At 33.3% G+C, this 23919-nt stretch overlaps 1 protein-coding gene across 4 annotated transcripts in view; it reads left to right on the top strand.

Moving 5' to 3' along the window:
- Positions 1-23919, top strand: part of FBXL17 (F-box and leucine rich repeat protein 17) — a 514999-nt gene that overhangs the window by 38632 nt on the left and 452448 nt on the right. For 3 of the 4 annotated variants that reach the window (XR_004681048.1, XM_035015016.1, XM_035015015.1), the window contains exon 4: positions 4038-4169. The exons of the other annotated variant lie outside the window; for it this stretch is intronic. Coding sequence is in view for 2 of the 3 variants with exons in the window: in XM_035015016.1 (XP_034870907.1) it covers positions 4038-4169 (132 nt within the window). In the remaining variant the exon portion in view is untranslated. The remainder of the gene's footprint in view (positions 1-4037; positions 4170-23919) is intronic. 4 annotated transcript variants of the gene reach the window in all.

The following is a 23919-nucleotide window of genomic DNA, read 5'->3' as shown; positions in this document are numbered from 1 at the left end:
CAGCAGACCCACTCATCATCACCTAGGCCAGACCAGCAGAGTGGCCTGCAAATGTAGAAGGGATGCTCATTTGCCATGGGCAGTTTGTTTCCAGGGGAAAGAAGGATAGAGATGAGCTGAACATGTCCAGTTCATTAAACACAAACTAATCAGTAGAGAGACAAGGAATTAGACAAATTGGACTTTCTTCAGAAGGAAGCAATTCCCTTCCAAGCCCATCTGTATTTTCTTGATTTATCCATTTTAGGCTATCTAGGCTGATTCCTTACTATGGAAGATGAGAATTTAGCTTATTTACCCTTCCTTGTCTAGGATCCTATTTTCTTATCTTCCCAAATAATTCTTTTAAATTTTGATTAAATAAGTATTTGGTATTTGTATTTTATAATTATGTACCTACCTTTTTTTGTCTATGGAATTTTGTTATTATTGCAATTAATATTGCAATTGTCTTTTCGTCCCCTTTAGTTTACTTATTTTTAATGGTCTTAACACAAATGGAGCTAAAAGTTTTTCCACAGTTGCGTTAGTATATTGATATATAGATACTTAGTCAAATATATCTTCTTATAGCAGATTTTCTGGGGATAGTCTGAAGGCACCATTTTGAACTTTTTGCATACAAGTGCTCTTACATTAATGGTCATCTGAGTATCTTAACCTTTACCATTATCTTTAAGGTTTTCCTGATCTTGTAGTTGTATTAGATATCCTATTAGATGTCCTATGTTCTTTCTCTTGGTGTACTCTTATGTTTTGTAGAGCACAGATTCTAGTAGCTTCCTGATAAAGAATATATGGGAGGTAAATCTTTTGAGAACTTGCATGTCTGAAAACGTTTCTGTTCTATCCTCACACGTAATTCATAGTCTGAATCCTGAGTATAGGATCCTAGGTTTGAAGTGCTTTTCCTTCAGAATTTGATTGGCATTGCTCTGTTGCCTTCTCTCAGTGTTGTCATTAAGAAATTTGAAGCCTTTTTAATCCAAACCCTTTGTATGCAATCTGTTTGTTTCTGGAAGTCTGTAGAATCTTTTTTGTACTCTTTAATTCTGACATTTTGTGTTGATTTGCCTTGCCATGGGTCTGCTTTTGTCATTTGTGCTGGACATGTAAGTGAGCCCTTTCAGTCCATACCATTTCATCCTGGAACATTTTATGGAATTATTTATTTGAATTTCTTCATTTTCACCTTATAAACTTTCACATCATCCCCACGTTTTTAGCAGTATGCTTTTGCTGTCAGCTATGCATGGTGTACCCCAGTCCAAAAACCCTGTGTTTTACTGACCCCAGTGAACTCGTCTTTTTGCTTTGTGGGAGAGTGGACTTTGCAGTGATGGGGAGGTGATCTGAGTGGTTAACTACTCTTTAAATAGACTTTAAAGAATCCTGGTGTTTTTAATGCCAACTGCATCCTCAATGACAGACGTGTGTGAGCCTATGAGGAATTTTGTTGTGATTATCAAGTTGCTTTTACATTTTGTCCACTGTTGGCTTTGGAGTCAGCCTTTTTAGGTGTAAGTAATGTGCCATTGTACATTTGTTCTTGAAATCTATGTGCTTTTATGCATTATAAGATCTGGTAGTGGATCTAATGAATATAATGAATACTGATGAACAAAAATGGTGTTTCATGATATCTGCAACAGCAGTAATATTACAGTACACAAAATCATATGTACTGCTAAAATACTGTGATTTTTTTGTTTACATTAATAAGTGAAGCAAAGGCTAGAGTTCATTTAGAGGATAGTATGAAAATTAAAATGTATTCCTTTTTCTCATCTGCTTTCCTGGAAGTCTATCTGTGGACCCAATTTAGAATTCCTGAATTGATTGGAACATGGTGGTATATGAGACCATAATCATGGTTTCCCACATTCGTCCATTTTTCTCAAAGAGGCCTCTTTACATTACATAATCAGGATTAGCCTTTTCATTCATTCAACAAATATTTACTGAGTATCAGCTCAGTTAAGCATGAGACACTGGGCTGCAGGGATAGTTAGTTATCAGGCAAACTTCTGTCTTCATGGAGTTTACATTTCTAGTGGAATATGTAGTTGGTTATAGTGTGGCCTAGATGAAAATAACATAGTGTAACTATATCAGTGCTCCTGGAAAAATAACTGAATTCACATATCATTGCTTTACTTGAAACTAGAACTTGAAAGTTTTATTTAATCATTAAAGTAACATTTATTTTTAAAAAGATGTGAGAAGATTGATAGGCAGAAAAGAAAAAAAAAACATGCATTACTGCACTAATCAGAAAAAAGCACTGTTAACACCTTGGTGTAATTTCAGTCTCCTTTCTATACACATATGCATGTATGTATATTTATGCATAATTTGTTAATGAAAATTGGATTATATTATAAAAACTTGTGTAAAATTTTCATTTTTGTCAAGTGTGTACTTCATTTTTAATGGCTGTATAATCAGTTTTCTGAAAACACTGTAATTTGTATCTTTAGGTTGTTTTCTATGCTTCACTATTAAAAAAATCCCTTTTGCTAATTTCTTATAGCTAAATCTTAACCAAATACTTTTATTTAATTCCAACAGTTTATTAAAAAATTTATATAGAAAATTCAAAAGAATTTTACAGGGAACACCTATATAATCCACTACCTCGATTGTATAATTAACATCTTTTTTTGTATTTCTTTTAAGATTTTATTTTAATTGCAGTTAACATACAGCATTATGTTAGTTTTAGGTGTACACTATAGTAATTCAGCAGTTCCATACATCTCCCTGTGCTCATCATGACAAGTGCACTCCTTAAACCTCATCACCATTTAACCCATCCCTCTACCCTATAATTAACATTTTAGTATGCTTACTTTATCACATAATCTATCCACTTATCTATCCCTCTGTAGTTAATTTTTTGGTAAAGCTGAGTCATATTTTTTCATTTATGCTGAGTAGCCCTCCAGGAAGTTTTTAGTATTAATTTATACTCTTATTACCGGTGGTATATTGCACACTTCAAATCCTTGCTGACACTGAGTTTTATTATTTAATGTAATTTTTTAGATAATATTTGATATGTAGGTTTTTTCTAAAATTTATTTTATTTTATTTTTTACTTTTTAAGATTTTATTTATTTATTTGACAAAGACATAGTGAGAGGGAACACAAGGAGGGGGAGTGGGAGAGGGAGAGAGAAGCAGGCCTCCTGCCAAGCAGGAGCCCGATGTGGGGCTCAGTCCCAGGACCCGGGACCATGACCTGAGCTGAAGGCAGATGTTTAACGACTGAGCCACCCAGGCACCCCATAAGTTTCTTATTTTCGCTCTAAAATGACTCTATTCATATGTAATACTCATAAAACAGCATTCATTTATAGTTTGCTTTGATCATCTAATCTCCACTGTAGCTTTTGAAAAGAAATGTATGTAATTTGTTCTTTGTGATACTTAATGGTTTTAATGGAAACATTTTACCTGTTCAGTAACTATTTAAGGTACATTTGGGATTTCAATCAGGAAATCATTAGTCCTTTTGTTTTCAGTTTATGCACTGCCTTTGTAAGTACTCTAAAATATTATCTATAGCATATTCAGACTTTTTTCTTTTTCACAGAGTAGGTGAGCTGATGGAGAGAAATTATTGGGGTAATCAGAAGTAGAAGTAGAGTCTAATGAATTAAATATTCTTTCACTCATTAGACCTTTGTCTCACTTCTTGGACCTTTGTTTTATTCCTTGGAACTGAGTCCCACTAGTGTAACAATATAACTGATTCAAGAGAAATAAAAATGTTAATTTGAGGTAAATGTTAAGGAATCTAGGCATCTTGGGTAGGCATATAGTATGAGGTAGTTGAAGCAAGGAAGTAATTAGAAGATGATAAGGCTTACGTAATACTGTTTTAAGTTATAGATTGCCTACATTCTGTTTTATTAAAAGTAGTTTATATTTAATTTTGGTATGGCTATTTAAAAAAATTATATGGAAATCCCACTAGGAATATGTTATCTTTGTTATTTTCTGAGCATTCAGTCAAATCTCTTTGTTTACAGCTGGGCTCAAAGTGCAGAGAACTCAAAGATATACATTTCGGCCAGTGTTACAAGATCTCAGATGAAGGCATGATCGTCATAGCTAAGGGCTGTCTGAAATTACAAAGAATATACATGCAGGAAAACAAATTAGTAAGTACTTGTTATCATCCTTGTGTTTTTTATTTTGTTTCTAACCTTTGATTTCCTTATAACTTAGCTTACAAATTTTTATCCACTTATTTTGGTGGTTCAGAGGCAAATACTACTTAAAGGAAGAATCCTCTCAAAACAATGATTTTATAAATTGATCCTATAACTCTGTAGGTGCTTTTATGTGGTACTGCATGTTAAAATTCCTCATTACCATATGCTAATATGTTTTTGTCTAAGTTCTGACACTGAACTAACTCACATAAATTGGAAAAAAATATATTTAGTTGCTAAATATAAGTATGTGGTTGTTGTTCCTTCTGATTCCCTAGGGATTGTAATACTTCTAGGTAGAATTTTTTACTTTTAAGGAAGATGTACACATGTTAAATAGAGCCTTTCACTTAGTATGGTGAAAAATGGGATTTAGTAAACTGAGGCAGATAATCTTGGTAGTTATATAGATTTTATATTCTAAGCGCATACATATATAGCTCATTCACACTTAATGTATGATATATATTTAAAACCATTTAATTTTCTTTTATTGAGATATAATACACATACCATAAAATTCTCCCTTTTAAAGTGTTACAACTCATTGGTTTTTAGTATATTCACAAAGTTGTGCAATCATCATCACTAATTCTAAAACAGGTTCATTATCCCCAAAGGAACTCTGTGCTCATTAGTTGTCACTCTCCATTCCACCCCCCTTCCTCCAGCTCCTGGCACCTGGTAATCTACTTTCTGTCTCTATGGATTTGCCTGTTCTAGGCATTTCATACAAATGGAATTACATAGTATTTGGTATTTTGTGTCTGGCTTCTTTCACTTAGCAATGTTTTCAACATTCATTCATGTAGTAGCATGTATCAGAGCTTCAATCTTTGTAATGATTGAGTAATACTCCAAATCTTTTAAATTTTGATGATAGGTACATAGTATAAGTTAACAGAAAAAGTTGTCACTAGGGAGGCACTAGTAGATTTCTTAATGTTGAGAAATAGTATATTTAAAATGTAGGCAAGGTGGTGTTGCATATTTACGAAGGAGACCTGCTATTTAATTGTATTTCCCAAATAAAGAGATTTTTTTGTTGCCCCTTGGAATTAGTTTACAAAATTTGATAAACATATCTCATAAATTAATATAAGTTTTGAAAGGTCTCTAGAAGTGTCAGCACTTCAAATGAGATAATGCTACTATTTATTTATTTATTTGAGAGAGGGTGGGGGCAGAGGGGCAGAAGGAGAGGGAGGGAGAGAATCTTAAGCAGGCTCCGTGCTCAGCACTGAGCTGGCGGCGGAGCTCGATCTCTCAACCCTGATATCATGACCTGAGCCAAAATCAAGGGTCTGACACTTAACTGACTGAGTCACCTAGGTGCCCTAAGATAATGCTACTTTATTATTTTTTAAAATACTTATTTATTTTTGAGAGAGAGAGAGCACAAGCGGGGGAAGGGGAAGAGGAAGAAGCAGGCTTCCCGCTGAGCAGGGAGCCTGATGTGGGGCTGGATCCCAGGACCCTGGGATCATGATCTGAGCCGAAGGCAGACGCTTAATGACTGAGCCACCCAGGCGTCCCAATAATGCTACTTTAGAAGAAGATTCCATTTAGAAAAATCAAAGCACTATGAATTAAAAATAAATGCTTTTGTTACTCTATAGAATAATATTTGCAAGTAGAATTATATTTTCTTCTGAAATTATATAGTAAAAATCCTTTACATTTAATACAAATTTAACAATTTCTTTTAAAACAGCATGATCTTGCAGAATGAATAAGGTCTTCTGGGTCAGAGAGAGTGAATTTTTTAAACCTGGTATTCACTCGCTTGTATTGTGATTTTGGGGAAGTTACTTAAGCTCTGTGAACCTCCTCTGCAGATAGGATTATTAATACTTGTGTTTTTGAAGGGTGTACCTCTGAGAATTAAATGACAGTGTCCTTAAATTGTATAATATAAACTCTAGCCCATAGGAGGCACTAAAAAACTAGTAATTTTTATGACATTCTGTCTGTATTTGTCATCTTTGGTTTCCACTTTATACTCAAGATAAATTGAAGGATGGTAAACCCAACTTAAAATTTTTATATTCTTCACATAATGGGAATATTTGTTGAGTAGTTAGTATTTGTTTCCTTGTTGAGTAAACACAGAGAAATATTTTTCTTAACACATGAAAATTTTTAGTCAGTAGTTTCCCAAAGGAATTAACTGTATATGTTTTGAAGGTTCTACTTATGTTCACATTTGTTTTTCCCTAATATTGTGGTCCATTAAAAAGATGTTATATATGGGCGCCTGGGTGGCTCAGTTGGTTAAGCGACTGCCTTCGGCTCAGGTCATGATCCTGGAGTCCCCGGATCGAGTCCCGCATCGGGCTCCCTGCTCGGCGGGGGGTCTGCTTCTCCCTCTGACCCTCTTCTCTCTTGTGCTGTCTCTCATTCTCTCTCTCAAATAAATAAATAAAATCTTTAAAGAAAAAAAAAAAAGATGTTATATACTTAAATGCTAAGGGAATCGGTTTTGTATGTAGTATTACTCAGTGAACATTTGATTTCATTGGAAAGTTGAAGTAGTTTTAAATCTTAAAGTTCAGTTCAATAAAGTTCCTTCAATTCAAGGTTCTAGAAAGGGGAACTTAGAATCATTTGAGCTCTTTGCACTGAGCAATTGAATTATTAACTATCCTTCTATAGGAGCTTTGCTCTGTAATTTTAGAATTTATGAAATAATGAGAAATATTTGAATTCTTACAAAGTTGTAATTTTAAGTAGTTCCGTTATTTTCATTCTGAGAACTATTATTAGTCCTTTAACAACAAATGTTTTATATGGGGTGAATAGAAATAGTCTGGTTAAAGGCAAATAATATTTATATACTTTTATATATTTATAAAATTATACTGCATATGTAATAATAGGCAGGAAATATCACTAAACATCACTAAATAGGAAAGATTTTTTAAGTTAACAACCAACAGAGATATTTAGGAGAATGCTGTGTCTGGAAGGATGCAAACAGAATTTGACCTGTACAGATATCGATCATTAATGAAATTATTTTGCTAATTCTCTTATTATATTGTATCTTCTCAAGAGTTTTAGAGCTTGGTTGTATAGTCTAAAAATAATAATAGCATAGTGTTTCTTTAAAAGTGTATCAAATTGACTGTTTTTATATATTGGTAGTATTTGTTGACTATTATATATTGGCAGTATTTGAGTATACGTATTTTTCATATTCTATCTTGGCCTTTAGATGGCAGCATTGTCTTTGTATATTTCAGTGACATAGCTTTTGTGTCCTTGATATAACTATAAAGATATAATGCTTGTACATAGTTTCTCCAGGTATTATGTTTTATTTTTAATTTATGTCCTTTAGATATGTTTAATAGGAAAATTTCTTTAAAATTTTTGAAATATTAGTTGCATCTAGAATGTTACAAGATAAACTTGCTATTTTACACAAAATAGAAAGCTATTTGAACATTCTTACTTGTGGCACCGATTTAAGTAAGATAAACTTTAGGGGAAGGATTCCTGTGTTTGTTAGAGGGAGAAGTTTTATTCAGGTGGAAAGTGAGGACAATGACTTCACATTTTAAGACTCAGTGAGTTATGGTGAGGTAAAGCATTGAGAGCTTACATGTAAAATCTTCCTCAACAGAAAATGGATTTCTGTTTCAGTCATTTTTGAGTGAGACAAGTACCATGCTCCTATATGAAGTATTTTGTATTTGCTATAAATCTGTTGTATAGACTTTAGAAATAGATTTAAAGAATGCAACTATGGTGATCTTCTAGCTTATTGTATACAACTATCTCCCTTCTTCTGGTGATAGCTTTTATATCACTTCTGTGTAGTATTGGCTACAAAGTTATTATTATTTTTTTTAAAGATTTTTTATTTATTTATTTGAGAGAATGAGAGACAGAGAGCATGAGAGGCAGGAGGGCCAGAGGGAGAAGCAGACTCCCTGCTGAGCAGGGAGCCCGATGCGGGACTCGATCCTGGGACTCCAGGATCATGACCTGAGCCGAAGGCAGTCGCTTAACCAACTGAGCCACCCAGGTGCCTGGCTACAAAGTTATTTTTAAGTCATATTTTGTTTGTGTGTATAGTTATTGATGATCTGGATATGTCTTTAAGTATATTCTCTTTGCTTTTTTACTCTTCTTGCTCCAGATTCTGCTTCTTTACTAAAATTTGGACAGAGAAGCTCTTTGGGCATCTTCTTATTCAGTTGTGATGGGGTCAGATGGATTATCTGTCAATTATTATTCAACCTGACATTTTAAAGTACTACGATTTTATAATTTATTTAAAAAATAGCTTCTGTGTGGGTCAGTATATTTTATTTAGATCTGTATTTAGTCTTTTTTTTTTAAAGATTTTTATTTATTTATTGAGAGAGAGAGAGCATGAGAGAGAGGAGGGTCAGAGAGAGAAGCAGACCCCCTGCTGAGCAGGGAGCCCGATGCAGGACTCGATCCTGGGGCTCCAGGGTCATGACCTGAGCCGAAGGCAGTTGCTTAACCAACTGAGCCACCCAGGCGCCCCTAGTCTTTTTTTTTTTTTTTTAACACCTTCTACTCTATGGAGTTGGGTTGTGAACTAGTATAAGTTTCTGAATTACCAAGAAAGTAGTAATGTATTATGTGGATGCTAGTACACATAATGTATTTTTAATAGATTTTTAGAAAGTTTTAGGGAAGTGATAAATGTTTCCTGGTTAAAACTTGATGTCCTGAAAGTTAATTGTGAACTTTTTTTGTTGTTGTTGTAAATATTTTATTTATTTGACAGAGAGAGGGAGGGAGAGAGAGCACAAGCAGGGGGAGCGGCAGGCAGAGGGAGAAGCAGGTTCCGTGCTGAGCAAGGAGCCTGATGCAGGACTCGATCCCAGGTTCCTGGGATCATGACCTGAGCCGAAGGCAGACGCTTAACCGACTGAGCCAGGCGTTCCTCTTTTTCAATCTCCTGATGAATTGTTACTTTATTAGTTTTGTAATTACATGACATCTCATAGAGTTCTTTGGCTGTTGCCATGACATTTTTTATGATGTTGTTTTTTATTGTTTCTCATTTTATTATATTTTTGGAGGCTTACATGTATGAATTTATCTCTTCAGGCCTCCTTATAGGCTGTAATAAGCATTTTGAGGGGTGATTGAGGCAAACATCCTATTTGAGTTGAACTAAATTCAGTTCATATCTTGATCCTAATGTTTCTTACTCAGGTGACTTGGGTTAGTTATCTTAACTTTTGTGCTTTCATTTCCTTGTTTGCAGAAAGGATATAATGCTACCTCAAACATGTTCTTATGAGCACCAGACTAAATGAGATTTAGAGGTAAAGTACCTAATGTGTTTTATGGTCCCCAAAATAGGAAGTCATCAATAAAGGTTACTTTACTTCCTCTTCCTTCCAGAGTTTACTTTCTGGAGTCTACCAATTTGAATTGGGCTGTCACTGCCTAATATTACCTACTGTATTCTGATTTCACCCTTTAGCTATTCACAGTTTCATTCCTCTTTGCTGCTTGGTGTGATTTGAGGTTGTTGCAGCAGCTAAGTAAATACACTGGTAGCCATGTTATTATCATCAACTGGTGTGTAAGGTAAACATTTGCATCAGAATTTAAATAGCAGTAGCTAATTCAACATTATATTAAGGCTTGTGTTTCCTGATTCTTTTGCTTTTCAACTTAGAATTAATATATTAAGGGATTTAGTCCCCCTCTTCCCATCAATTCCCCCACTGCATTTCTTCTGTCTTATTTCTCAAACACTCCTTGTGTAATGAATTTACTTGTAATCCCAGACTTAAGTTTTAATTTTCATTTGTGAGGGATTCCCTTTTCTAAATACTCATTTCAACTTCCAGATCTCCTGGGGTAGATATTTGCCTTCATTGTCCCTTACCCTCTTTTTTTTTTTTTTTTTTCTTTTTTAAAGAGGGAGAGAAGTGGGGGTGGGGGGAAAGGGCGAGGGGAAGAGAGAGAATCTTAAGCAGGCTCTATGCTCCCAGCGTGGAGCCTCATGTGGGGCTCGATCTCACACCCCCGAGATCATGACCTGAGCTGAAATCAAGAGTTGGAAGCTTAACTGACTGAGCCACCTAGGCACCACCCTTTCCTCTCTTAATGGATTAGGCATTTACTTACATCCAGAGTGGTAGTTTCCAGTAAACACTGGTGCATGAATGTGGCACTCTAAAGAAGGTGACCTAAAGATACAGAACTTTATCTAATTATTGAATGCTACATTTCAGGATTTTGCTGTCATTTGTTGATATTTAAAAATATTTAATAATTACTTTTTGAGTATAATGTGTCACACAGTATGCAGTTTTACATAATTAATCCTCAGAACCATCATATGAGGCAGTCTATTTTTATTCTATTTTACAGATGAGGAAATTGAGACCTAGAGAGGTTAAGTAACAAGTAAGTGTCAGAGTCAAGATTGTAACCCAGATCTGTTAGATACCCAAATTTCTGTCCTCAAGCCCTTTCATGGAAATCACAGATGGAGCTAATCTATTTGCCTTTTAACCGTGCAGTAATTTCCAAAAGACATTATCCTCCTTTAAAACACTTACTGACAGGTGCTCTGAGACATCAAAGGAAGAAGTTAATTATTAGCATGAGTAGAAAAGCAGCAGATCTTTTTGCTAGGATGATAACTGATTTCAGGGGACATACCAATGGAGACATATTGAAATCTTTTCCAGGAAAATTAGTAAAATTATCAAAGGAAAACTGTTTTAAAGATGGCATTTAATATTCATCTTAATCCTATATGAATATGAACATAATTAACTTTAATAGTAGAATTGCCTTTTACTTTGTAAAATCATAGTATTTTATATATTTTGTGAAATTTGTATTCAGAAGCTAAATACCATTTCATTTTTGTCCAGATTTAAAAGAAATTTGAATGAATCAGTGAACTGAGAGCTTTCTACTCTGTTCCTTAATGTTGTTTCAGATGTTCATTCAGTTCATTTAGTATTTGAATATCTAACATGTGCCAGCCTCTATGAGAAGTGTTGAGAAATTAAGTTATACTGCTAAAGGGAGGAGATCCCTGTCTAGTTAGAAAGTGCTATGGAAATGCCAATTACAAAAGTAGTTACTTATATAAGAGATAAGAGAAGAATCTGGAAATCCTGTAAATAGTAGGTGACATTTGAAATGGGTTTTGAACTATATATAGTGTTGTGATGATTATGGTGCAGGTGACCATTTTTTCGGGTGATTGCAATTGTGGGAAACAGTACTAACAAAGACAAGACACTGGGGGAAAATATGTGGAATGTTTAATATGTTGTAGGTGTTAAAGTAAGATTAGTTTTATAGGCAGGGCAGGGGGAACTGTTCATATTTGGGTCTGTAAAGGAAGGTTGGGATCAGGATAAGACTTTTGAGTGTCATGCTAAGGAATTTGTATGTTTCTAGGTAATGGGGATTATAGCATGGGATTTCAGCAAATGTGAAATGTGATCAAATTTTGGGATCTTGTATTTTTTTTTAATTTTGAGAAATTAAGAAAAATACAGAATACCAAAAAGAGTGATAACATGTATATGCCCATTACACATTGATAATTGTTTAACATTTTGTTAAATTTGCTTCTTTTTGAATTAATAAACAAATAAACTTTAAGTCTCTTGTCTTGCTCCCCATGTCATTCCTACTGTCTCCTAGAAACAACTACTATGCTGACCTAAAATGCTTTAAAAATTAAAAAGAAAACTTTAACATACATAATAGATACCATGAACAATATAGTCTTGTTTAGTTTGTAGTTATATATAGTTTATATCTGATGTCATAATGTTAAATATCTGTTCTAAAAAAGTATTTATCAGCATACAGTTTGCATTTTTCCTTTTTTTAACAAAAGATTTTTTTTATTTGACAAAGAGAGAGAGAGCACAAGCAGGGGGAGCGGCAGGCAGAGGGAGAGCGAGAAGCAGGTTCCATGTGGAGCAGGGAGCCCCATGCAGGGCTCAATCCAAGGATCTCAAGATCATGACCTGAGTTAGTAGGACGCTTAACTGACTGAAGCACCCAGGCGCCCCTGCATTTTTACATTTGAGTTGTTTTTTTTTTTTTCCTCTAAAGATTTTATTTATTACTTTGACAGAGAGAGAGAGAGAGCACAAGCAGGAGGAGTGGCAGGCAGAGGGAGACAGAGAAGCAGGCAGAGGGAGAAGGGGAAGCAGGCTTCCCGCGGAGCAGGGAGCCCGATGCAGGGCTCTATCCCAGGACCCTGGGATCATGACCTGAGCTGAGGGAGGACGCTTAACAGACTGAGCCACCCAGGCTCCCTTAAGTTGTTTTTGACATCCAGCTATAATGAATATGTAATTCATTCTTTGTAACTGTTAGTATTCTATATAGGTATATATCTCCTGTTTATCCATTCCTTACTTACTGGAGGACACTTCTATTGCTTCCAGTGTTTTACTGTTAATAGGCAGTGTTGCTGTAAAATCCTTGTGGATCCTGTGCTTATCTGTAAGAATTCTCTAGGATCTATACCTAGAAGTAATTAACATATGTATATTTTCAAATTTTTACTACATCATGCCAAATTGCTCTTCATGAGTAATTGAAATCATGGTTTGCAGGTTTATCTTGATAGATTGTCAACTCTTTTGAGGGCAGGGAGTATCTAGTATTCTTTTATCCATTCCCCCTCATCATGCACATAATAGACTTTCAATAAATGTTGGTTTAGTGACAGATGGATTACTACTGAATTGAACATACTTTTAAAATGTATTTTTTCAAGTATTTTGCGAATATGCTTTAAAAAGAAGATGGATTTAAGTATATAAATAAAAGCTTGAAAAATAGCTTAAAGATTTCGGAGTCAATTTCTGACTTCTCACATAAGTAAATTTCTTTGATCTAGATACTATATTAGTGATACCATTCTTTATATATCAAATGTATCCAGCCAAAGTCATTAATATACTAAAGGAGTATTTTCTAGGATGGTTTCTTTTAACAACATGCAGTTCTGAGCCACTAGAATATAATTTATATTCTTGTCAGAATTACATGGACTTGTACATTCTTACTGTTAATAAAATTAGTTTTATTTTGTTGAATGGTATTTGAAAGACCCACTTTAACTAAAAGCAAAAGTTATTTGGCAGACAAAAATTTGAAAAACAAAGTTAAAATGTTATTTGGCAGATATTTCAATCTGAAGAATAAGTATGTTTTTACTCATTATATATTCTTTGCTAGAGCTTATCCTATTTCTTTTTAATCTATTGTTATCTTTTTCCTGTGGGTATCCTTTCTTTTATGTTTTTTTTTAAATTACTTTCTCTTTTTAAAAAAATCATAAAAATTTTATTGAGTTTTTTATTTTAATTCCACTATAGTTGATATACAATGTTATATTAGTTTGAGGTGTACAATGAGGTGATTCAACAATTCTATACATTACTTAGTGTCATCAAAAGTATACTCCTCTGGGTATCTTTATCAGGTATTTTGGTAAGAACATAAATGAATTGTATTCCATCATTTGAAAGGCATAGAAAACCATAAAGAGTGTGATCCCAGGGCCTGGAATTGAGCCCTGCATCGGGCTCCCTGCTCCGCGGGAAGCCTGCTTCTCCCTCTCCCACTCCCCCTGCTTGAGTTCCCTCTCTCGCTGTCAAATAAATAAATAAAATCTTAAAAGAAAAAGAGAGTGTGTGTGTGTGTGTGTATTTTGTGTGTGGTGTGTGTACTTTTTCCTTCCCTGTGTACCAGTGTGGCATGGAGGACAGGCAGTGAGTTGGATAATATCCAAAGAATTTTTATTCAAAATGCAGTAATTTTTTGCCCAGCATATTTACTTGCCTAATTGTATTAGTTTAGTAAAATTAAAATTAGTTCACAAACTTGGGACTTATCAAGTGATGATAGGAGTTGCTCAAATGCAAATAGCATCTCAGGAGGAAGCTAACCTATTATTAAAAGTTCCAATACAGATATTCCAGTGTTGACAATGCAGAATTTATTATGGTTAAAAATGGGAGACTCCAAATGGTATTTACATAGTCTTAAAAAAATTTTTTTTCTGGATGAAACTCTAGATTACTAAAAATATCCAGCTTGTTTTGGGTTTAAAAGTTATAGTTGGTAGGTTATTTCTAGTGTTGCAATTCTTTTGCTGGTGTTATTTTCCACTTACATATTCTTTACTTTAGATATTATTTTTTTTTAAAAAGATGTAATTTTTGTTTACTTTCTTTTAGCACCTCATGTTTAAAAAATCAAAGATTTGGAGCAAATCAAATTATCTCTCAGATATAAGTGTGAAAGTGCCCTAGGGTTTGTGCTCAAGTGTTGGTAACAGGAGATAGTGGATTGAGATAAAGAGCCTAGTCATTAGACTTAACAAATAGAAATTTTATAGCATTGGATGGCATTGGGATCCTGGGAGTGCATTAAGCCTGTCATTTATGAGCACATGTTCTTCAACTACCTTTCTAGACTGTCAGTCTACAAGTAAGATGTATTGTTTGGATCTAGAGAGAAGTTTTGGTTTGCGTTTTTTTTTTTCCACAGTAATGAAGTGCTAAGGTCTTAGGATATCCAAGACTGAGTCCCATTTATTGTTTTAGTGGTTAAGCTTAAGGGGAAAAGAATTAGTGGGTTCAGTTTTATTTTTTGTTTGTATTTTTAGATTTGCCTTTCTGAATATCATTTACAAACTGTAGTTGAATTTGGCTACCAGGTGATAGGATGCTTTTCTAGCATTTTTTTTTACAGTTATTATCAAAAAGATAAGTTGTCATAAAAGTGCTATGCCACTTGGGCTTTCAGCAGTGATCCTGTCTTCAGGCAAAAGGTCTGCAGATTGTGCTCCTGTCTAGGTAATTTGTGTGGTAAGTACTGTTCGTATTCCTGCTACCAGACTTTGCCCATTCATATTACTGAGGTTGTCTTCCTTTGCTGTCTTTCTTGAAGTTCTTGTTAAAAGTCTAAATATGAAGTTGCCTGCTGGGCAGTAGAAGGATGAATCGTCATGAGAGTATTGGGGTAAATTCTTTTCCTTGGACTGTACCTTCTGGTTTTTAGTAGTTGAGAATTTGAAAAGCCAGATGAAGGTTGTCCAATTTGGTATGTACTTACTTTTTAAACTCTCTTATTGCATCTTATTTGTGTAGCCACATCAAATTTAGATCACAGAAAATATCAGTATAGTATTTTTCTTTAGTAGCTACTTTATTTCACTATTTTGGGTTTCTAAAATATGATAGAAGTGGATTACTTCAGGGGAGTTCTTGGCGATAGAAAATTTACAGTGTCTATTACCAGGTTTTCATGGACTGTTTTTGATTTAAGCATAAAATCTAGATCTTTATCATTCACTTTAATATAGTATATAAATGGATATATTGACAATGTGTAATTCAAAGAAAAATAGTTATAAATCAGAGTCTTTCTAGTTGAACTACATTTGGGTGATTATTATCTTTTACTTTTACTGAGTATATCTTTGAGAAAATAAAGAGGAAGTAGTTTATTTATGTCCATTATTGCTTAAATGCCTATCTGAATGCACACAGATTGTAAAATTATTTGCATGATGTTATTTTAGCTTTTTATTTTGACTCATCTGAGAACATGGTAGAATTAGGTTAAGTTTTGATTTGTAGATTCTCTGAATGGGGAGTCAAAATATATTTCCAGTCTTCTTACTAGGTTAATGTTAACTTTAAATATTTGAATATTACCTTGAGTAGTTTGATATTTCATATGTTTTAAGGTGTTGCAGGACATAATTTTGTGCACATGTACATGCATCTCTACTGTTGATGTATTAATAAGTATTTTTCTCATTATATATAATTGTGGGCAGTTCTATTATGTGATCTAGTATATATTCCATAAATTACAGTTGTTTTAAGCTTATGAGTAAAGAACTTAATGCAAAACAGTGTGAAAGGTAAAGATATATATTCTACTGAATTCAGTCATGACCTAAGACATTTCCAAAGATTGACCTTTTATTTTTCACATACACAATCCAGGAATGCTCTTGATAAAATACTATTTTTATCATTTCAGAAATCTGAAATGGCTAACTTCAAGGAATTTTCCAGTTACTAATCTCTCTTCTCATTACATTCTTTTCTATTTACTCTTCATTTTTTATCATCTTTCTTCTAATGTTTATATGTTCAAGCTCAGTTAAATATTATTTTTTGTCAAACTTAAAGAATTCTACCACATTTATTACTTTCTCGTATACTATCAGCTTTTCCTGTATTTTATAATTTCTTATTAATCCATTGATACCTTGTTGTAAGTTTCAAGGCCTTAGTTTAATCATGTAATCTCCTTGTAAATGGGAATGATAATGTCTTTTTTTCAACATGTAGTTAGTATCTGACCATATTGTCAGTGTTTTATCTAAGTAGATTTTAGGAGTTCTTAAAAATTAAAGGTCTTCTACATAAAAATCGTAAAGTTTTTGAAAAGGACTATTCATGAAAATGAACCATTCTATACTCAAGTCCTTTTGATTTGGTTCTGGAAAAATTACTTTTGTGACAAGGAAGAAAGCTGTTAAAAATTAGCATTTTTAATGAGACACATGTCAGTAACTTTTTAAAAAAAGCTTTATTTATTTGACAGTGCGAGAGAGTGCAAGCGCACAAGCAGTGGGAGAGGCAGAGGGAGAGGGAGAAGCAGGCTCCCTGCTGAGTAGGGAACCTGATGTGGGGTTCGATCCTAGGACCCTGGGATCATGACCTGAGCTGAAGGCAACTGCTTAACCAACTGAGCCACCTAGGTGTCCCCACTTGTCAGAAACTTTAAAGATGATTGTTTATACTTTGGTATGTATATATAGTGTAGCTTTTAGTACATATGATTCAGTTTTTATTAGCAACTGAATTGGTGAAATGTGCTTTATTCTGTAGCAGTGTCAAATGATTCTTCATTAGTGTTCATACCAGAAGAATGTCAGTGATAGCTTGAGGAAGCAAAATCCCAAAGAAGTCTGAACTCTTCAAGAATTAAGTAGTTTTCAGGAAATGATTTCTTAAAAGTGAACATTGAAACCTGTGTCTTTAAAATTTTTTTATTGCTAATTTCATTTCTTAGTTTACATCCCATTGAGGATATTTGACTTTAGTGCTTCCACCATGCATTTTTTCCCTGCTTTCTGACAGCTCTAACAAAAATCTCTCCAAGACTGCTAGGAATTGTGTTTTTTTTTTTTTTTTCTTTTTAAAAACTTTAATCACTTGTTCTTGAGAAGATGAAAGTTATCAAGTTGCTTCTGTGGGTGAGTTTGTTTAGAAGAGCTTGATTTTATTGTTGCAATTAGAAAGAGATAGATGAAATATAATATTTGATAAATATCTTGGTTGCTTGGTACCAACAAAATGCACCAAGCAAATCTGGTATTAAACTTAGTTAGAATACTGATGTTGCATGGTTAGAGATTAATATACTATGCATAAATGACACTGGCAAGTATTCTTTCAAAAATCCTTTTTTTTAAAATATTTTTTTAAATATTTTATTTATTTGACAGAGAGGGAGAGAGAGAGCACAAGCAGGAGGAGTGGGAGAGGGAGAAGCAGGCTTCCCGCAGAGCAGGGAGCCCGATGCGGGGCTCGATCCCAGGGCCCTGGGATCATGACCTGAGCCGAAGGCAGACGCTTAACCGACTGAGCCACCCAGGCGCCCCTCTTTCAAAAATACTTTATGTAAAAGTCTTAGTTCTTAATTTCATAAACTGATTCCATTTATATTATTATCTTTTTGTTCTTTAAAATGTCCTGATGGTTTTATAGAGTCAAAAACTGGGGAAAGAATAACCAAAAAGAAGCATAAATAAGCATTTTACTAGGATAATGCAGTTTGTATCTTCCTTTTCTTGGAGATTGAAGTGGCATTTGGAAAACTTAAGGAAAAAAAAAATAGGCAAGTATTTGGTCAGCCAACTGTATTTTAACCTTGGATTAAATTGTGATTTTTCAATCGAGAAGTGATATCTTTTTCTAGTATGCCTAGATGGCTTTCGGCTGTAAAGTTAGTCCAAGCATATAGGAGTCATCTCTGTTTCATATATTAAAGTGTATTTAAACCAGTCATATTTTCTAATTTTCTTTACATTATGATATTTTTTGATTACAAAGTCAGAGTCAAGAAGTTTTTTTTTTTTTTAAGAATATACTTGTGCAGACTGCTGATCAGTATAAGAATAGGAGATATTTCATGTATAATCTTTTCCATAGTGGTAAATCATTTTCACTCCAGTGTATGCATTTGTCTAGTGTCACAGGTTAATTCTTTAAATGTTTGTGCCTTTCTCTTTTCTTTCTATTAAAGCATACCTTTCTCCAGCTGTTGTAGAAACTAACTTCTTTCAGTTATTATAATCAACTTATAATCACCTTAACGCTTACCTCCCATCTTTGAGATTCTGTATTTACACATGTCTAATTATTTATTTGTTTTTATGCATTATAATATTAAAGATGCATTAGATTTGCTTGCATATGTTATTGATCATGCACTTTCTTCTTTTTACCTTACTTTTAAAAAGTTAAGAAAAGTCCTGTTTCTTAAAAAAAATGATGACTTAACCTTGAAAGTGATCTTAAAGGCTTCCAAACTTGCTTCCTATAAATCCCTTTATTGCATGCCTAATAATGAGCTATCCATCCTTTTGCATGTGTGTGGAGAAGGTTATTTATTGATGAATACTCAAGAACTCATGCAATATTTTGATGACAGTTGAAAAATTACTAATAGAATGGTGCCCAAATGATACTTGACCAGATTTTTCTTCTTTCTAGCATTTAGAATTATTAATGTCCTTTTTTAAAAAAAAGATTACATAAACTTAGCACATGATTTAGACATGACTAGGGAAACTTATTCTAACACCAGATTAATATGAGAATCTAATTTAACAATGGAAATGATTGCTTCTTGTGAATATGTGCATTGTTTTAGGAGATCTTTACATTTTTAGGTGGTGTATGACAATATCCACTAAATCATGGTCCCCATAAAACTTTTGTGGTTTCATTTACTATTAACATGCTCATTGACAGCTGGCCTTTACTAATCTCACACTATGGGTTTGAGACTTTTTCCTTAAAGCTTTATAGTTGAATTACAATACAGTTTGTCCTTTGTTTTCTCCTGGAAAAGGATTTAAACAAACTTTCTATTGCACTTGTTGAATATGTATTTCATAGTAACCACCATGAAGTTTGCAGCATTTAAGAAGATGAAGAGGCAAAGATAAAAGATACACATTCAAGAATGCTTGGTTTCACAGTTGCTGCATAATCCTTTCTGCCGTCATTGGTACCCTAACCCTGTACCTACCAGAACAAAAGAAACTGAATTGGAAATTATGGGAGCTGGGGAACATTCAGTTGGCAGCCCATCGCATGGCCCATAGGCGTTGTCAGGTCTCAGTTTGATGCCCTTTATTCTTTCTGACAGATGTGAGGTAGGGTCTATGAGGGGGAAGTCATTACTAGAGAGAGGGCAGTGTCAGATCAAAAGTAACCAGTGATCAAACAAGGTAAAGGGCTGTGGAAAATAGGCTCTCTTTCTGGCCTCAACACCTGCCTGATCACTGAAGGGAATAGTCCTTATGTGTCAGGGAAAGTTGATTTTCTTTGATGTACAGTGAATTAGGAGTCAGAATGGAAGCTTAACTGGAGTACAGAAGATTTTTACTTCCTAGTTCTTGGGCAATATGGGTGTTTAAATTTTTTACTTTAATTATCTAGAAGTTATAGAAGTCATTCTCTGTTGAATAAAATATTAAAGTTTTCCCATATTAACTTTATTAATACTAATATATTTAGAGGTAGTACTAATAAACAAGTTTTAGTACAGTATTGAACAGGCTTTAGAAGTCACCAAACTCTTCTTTCAAGCATGAAGCTTTAATCAGAGCATTTGTATAATTATAATAGTGAATACAAAGTGGAGAGTGCTAAGCTTGGCACATAGTAGGTCACTGCATGATAAAGTTTTGGAAGTTACCTTGCTAAGTAATCTCAATAAGTTTGAATTAACTCTTTCTCTGTAAGTGCTTATTGTTATATTTTCTCTTAAGGTAACCCTTTCTAATCAAGTCAGTTGAAAGAAAATTTAAAGAGAATCTCATTGAGGTTTTGTATGTATGGTTCTTTTTCTATGCCCTTTCATCTTTAGACAGCATATGACTAATCCAGAAGAAGGATGCTATTTTTATCTTTCATTAGCTTGCTGTGTTGATAAATTGACAATTGAGACATATTTCTAAAAATTTCAATTATGTTTTCCTTTACATTAATCGCAAAGATTTAATCTCTACTAGTTTTCATCGTCTCAACTTTCAGTTTTTTAAATACTGCTGAATTTCATACAATTTATAAGTAGTTAAGTCATTTTGTCCTCAAATTCTAGAAATAAGATTTTTTTTAGAATTACTGATTTTTGAGTAAGAAGAATAAAGAGTCTTAGTGCCTCAGCCTTTTAAAAGTGATTTTTAATCTAATAATTTGTCTGACTCTACATCTTTTCATGAACTCTTATATTTGTTTTTGATACTCTTAGATAACCTAAATCTTTCTCCTTTATACATTTAGAGTTATAAAAGAATGTAAAATATCATATATATTATGTTGTATTACCTTCATATTAAATTAATATTTGGCTTCTAGGCTACTCTTAGCTATAAATATATTTTATGCTTGAGAAATTTCAGAATAATATATTTGAGCATACTCCTAACTACTGATATTTCTGATTTGGCTTTTAAACAAACTTTGCTTATAAATTATCATAAATATGTTTAAGTTTTTTTAAAGGAATTTGACTTAGGAGTTCTTTTTATTTTTTTTAATAAGATGTATTATAATTTTTTATTTTATTTTATTTGGAATAAAATGTCTTATAAGTTAAGATTCTGCATCTAGTCCTGCAGCTTTTTGAAATTTAACAAGTTTTAGTACAGATGCATCACACATTTAAATACAATTAGACTCATTTTTTTACTTTTTAAAAAATTATGTAAGTTTTAGGTGTACAGCAGTATAACATTTTTAACATGTTTGCCCTGAACAGCCTCCGAAGGACTGCAAATTGAAACCAATATGATAATGTTACTCTGAGTTAGGGAGGAGAATAATTTTGGTTGGAGACTTGGTTCTTGAGAACATTTCTCCAGTCTCCCCTTCATTCTGAATATTTGCAAAAAGGATTTGAGTGTGCTGATATTTTAATAATATTAAGAAGAAACATTTATGAAAAGTAAATTTCTGTAAGTAAATGTCCATTGTTTTTTCAAAAGGGACCTCAGCAACATAAAATTTTACTAGTCATAATCTTTGGTTTATGGCATACTATCATAATTGGTCCATGAGTGATCTTATTTTCTTATAAAAGTTAATTTATCTAAAAATTATTTAACATTTACTCAAGAACCTCCTGTCTTAAAGTAAGAACTAGTGTATTGCCAGTAACTTTCATTTACCCATGTATTCCTCCCTTTTCTCATCTCTGACTCCCCTTTATAGGTAACTAGAAGTAACCACTATCCTGAATTTTATGTTTATCATTTTTCCCATTTTGTTACATATGTATATATGCCTGAACAATAAATAGTTCAGTTTTTACTTGTTTTTAATCAAGTAAATTTCTGAAGAGGTCATTGATGAACTGGTAAAAACAGTGCTTTCTCAAATATTTTAATGTATTATTTAAGAGTAATCTAATTTAGTCAGTTAATATAAGGAAATACCTTTCTGAACTTAAACTTGATATTATTTACATTCAATTTGTGATATAGTCTCTGGTGTATTTTCATGTTACTTTAGATATTTTGATTAAATGTATAATATCTATATGTTGGTCCCTTACAGTTTGCATCTTTCATTTATAAATGATACTTATAAAGAAGTCTTTTCTTAGTTTTGATTTATAGCAATTGTAGCAATTTCTGTGACCTGATGTACAGGTTTGAAAAGTTCCTCTTCTAGGTGATAGAGGTAGTTGGTTAGGAATAGCTAAATAATTACCAGTTTGGTATGGAAGTAAGTGAATTTTAAGCTTACCAAATGACTTTATGTTTTACTTATCAGTTTATCAGTGTCATTAGTCATATAATAAATCCAACCATTGCCATTTTTCATAGGGATAAAGTGATTGAGCTAAATTTCTCTGATTGCTAGATATACTGTTGATTTAAAAACAGCTTTTGGGGGCGAGAAAAATTGTATTAAATATTTATATTGATTTTTAAGACTTCCTGTGATTTCAGAGCTACTAATTTGCAGAAAAGCATCTTTTTTCCCCCCCAGTGTAGTTCATTAGGTTGGTTTGTAAGTAAGTATTGGTCTGATACACAAGTTTTGGTGAAATCAAATCAAACAGCAAATTTGCTTGACTACAGGTAGATTTTTCTCAAGTTTCTATTTTTTAATATATAGTCCTTGTAAAATAAAAATATTCATATTACCTTCATGTTTTTGGTAATCCTTTGGAAATATGGTTGATTATACCTAAGAATACTCAGTATTCAGAATGGCTAATGATTTGCAAATATATTGAGTGAGCTCATTAATATCATTGGAGAGCAAATTAGCACATTTCAACTTTGATTACAACAGATTTTTTTCCCTCTTGAGCAAGTTATGATCAATCCCATTTACAAGAATGTAGGATATACGTTTAATTTTTGTACCAGTATTCATTTTTAGCAGATTTTTCAATCCAACTGGAAAGCTCATGCATATTTGTGTGTGTGTGTGTATGCATACATACATATATTTGTATAAGTATATATTTATAAGATAAGGTTGGTGAAGTGACTTCAGATTAATGTAATTGGAATTTAAAAGGGAGATCATTTTTTTCCCTTCTTTATACTGATGAACTATGCTTTTCTTGCTCTATAAAGGAGTCCAAGAAGTTCATTTAGTGAGTGTTGATTCATTTTTTCTCTCCAAAATATATCTTGGTGAGATTGCTTATAAAGGATAAATGCATTGGCAAAAAGCATTTAGGGTTGTAGTTTGAGAAGCTACACATAGTTCCTTCCATTGCGGTTTATTCAGTGTTTTGTAATGTGAGGTACACCTGAAGAAGCAAAACAGTGTGCCCTTGCATGCTTTTTAAAAGAAGTATCACATAGTTTTCTAAACATATAATGGTATTGTTCCTTGTTTTTTCTCAATGTAGACCAGTCACTTGGATGATTTAATGGAAAAAAGTTATCACATGGTTTATAGCAGTCATTAAATACATTGATTTATGATATTTGGGAGAATAGAAGCTAACCTTACAGGTAGAGATTGAAGGTGGAGTGACATTTTATGCCCTAGAAAATGATATGAAAGCTTGGAAATAAATGATGCTGTAGTTTCAGTTGGTATAATTCTGTAAAATATATTCTCTTTGGTTTCTTTATGGTTAGTAGCTACATGGATCAATTAAATTTTTTTATAAGCCCTTGGGGCACCTGGGTGGCTCAGTCAGTTAAGTGTCTGCCTTCAGTTTGGGTCATGATCTCGATCCTGGGATCGAGCCCTGCATCGCGTTCCCTGCTCAGTGAGGAGTCTGCTTCTCCCTCTCCCTCTGCTCCTCCCCCTGCTTGTGCTCTCTCCCTTTCACTCACTCACTCTCTCAAATAAATTAAAAAAACTTTAAAAAAATAATTTTTTTAAGCCCAATATCATACTAT

The sequence above is a fragment of the Mirounga leonina genome, unplaced genomic scaffold, assembly GCF_011800145.1.
Source record: "Mirounga leonina isolate KUSES-001 unplaced genomic scaffold, KU_Mleo_1.0 Mir_168, whole genome shotgun sequence".
NCBI classification, from domain to species: domain Eukaryota; kingdom Metazoa; phylum Chordata; class Mammalia; order Carnivora; family Phocidae; genus Mirounga; species Mirounga leonina.
This window is presented reverse-complemented; position numbering and strand designations above follow the sequence as displayed.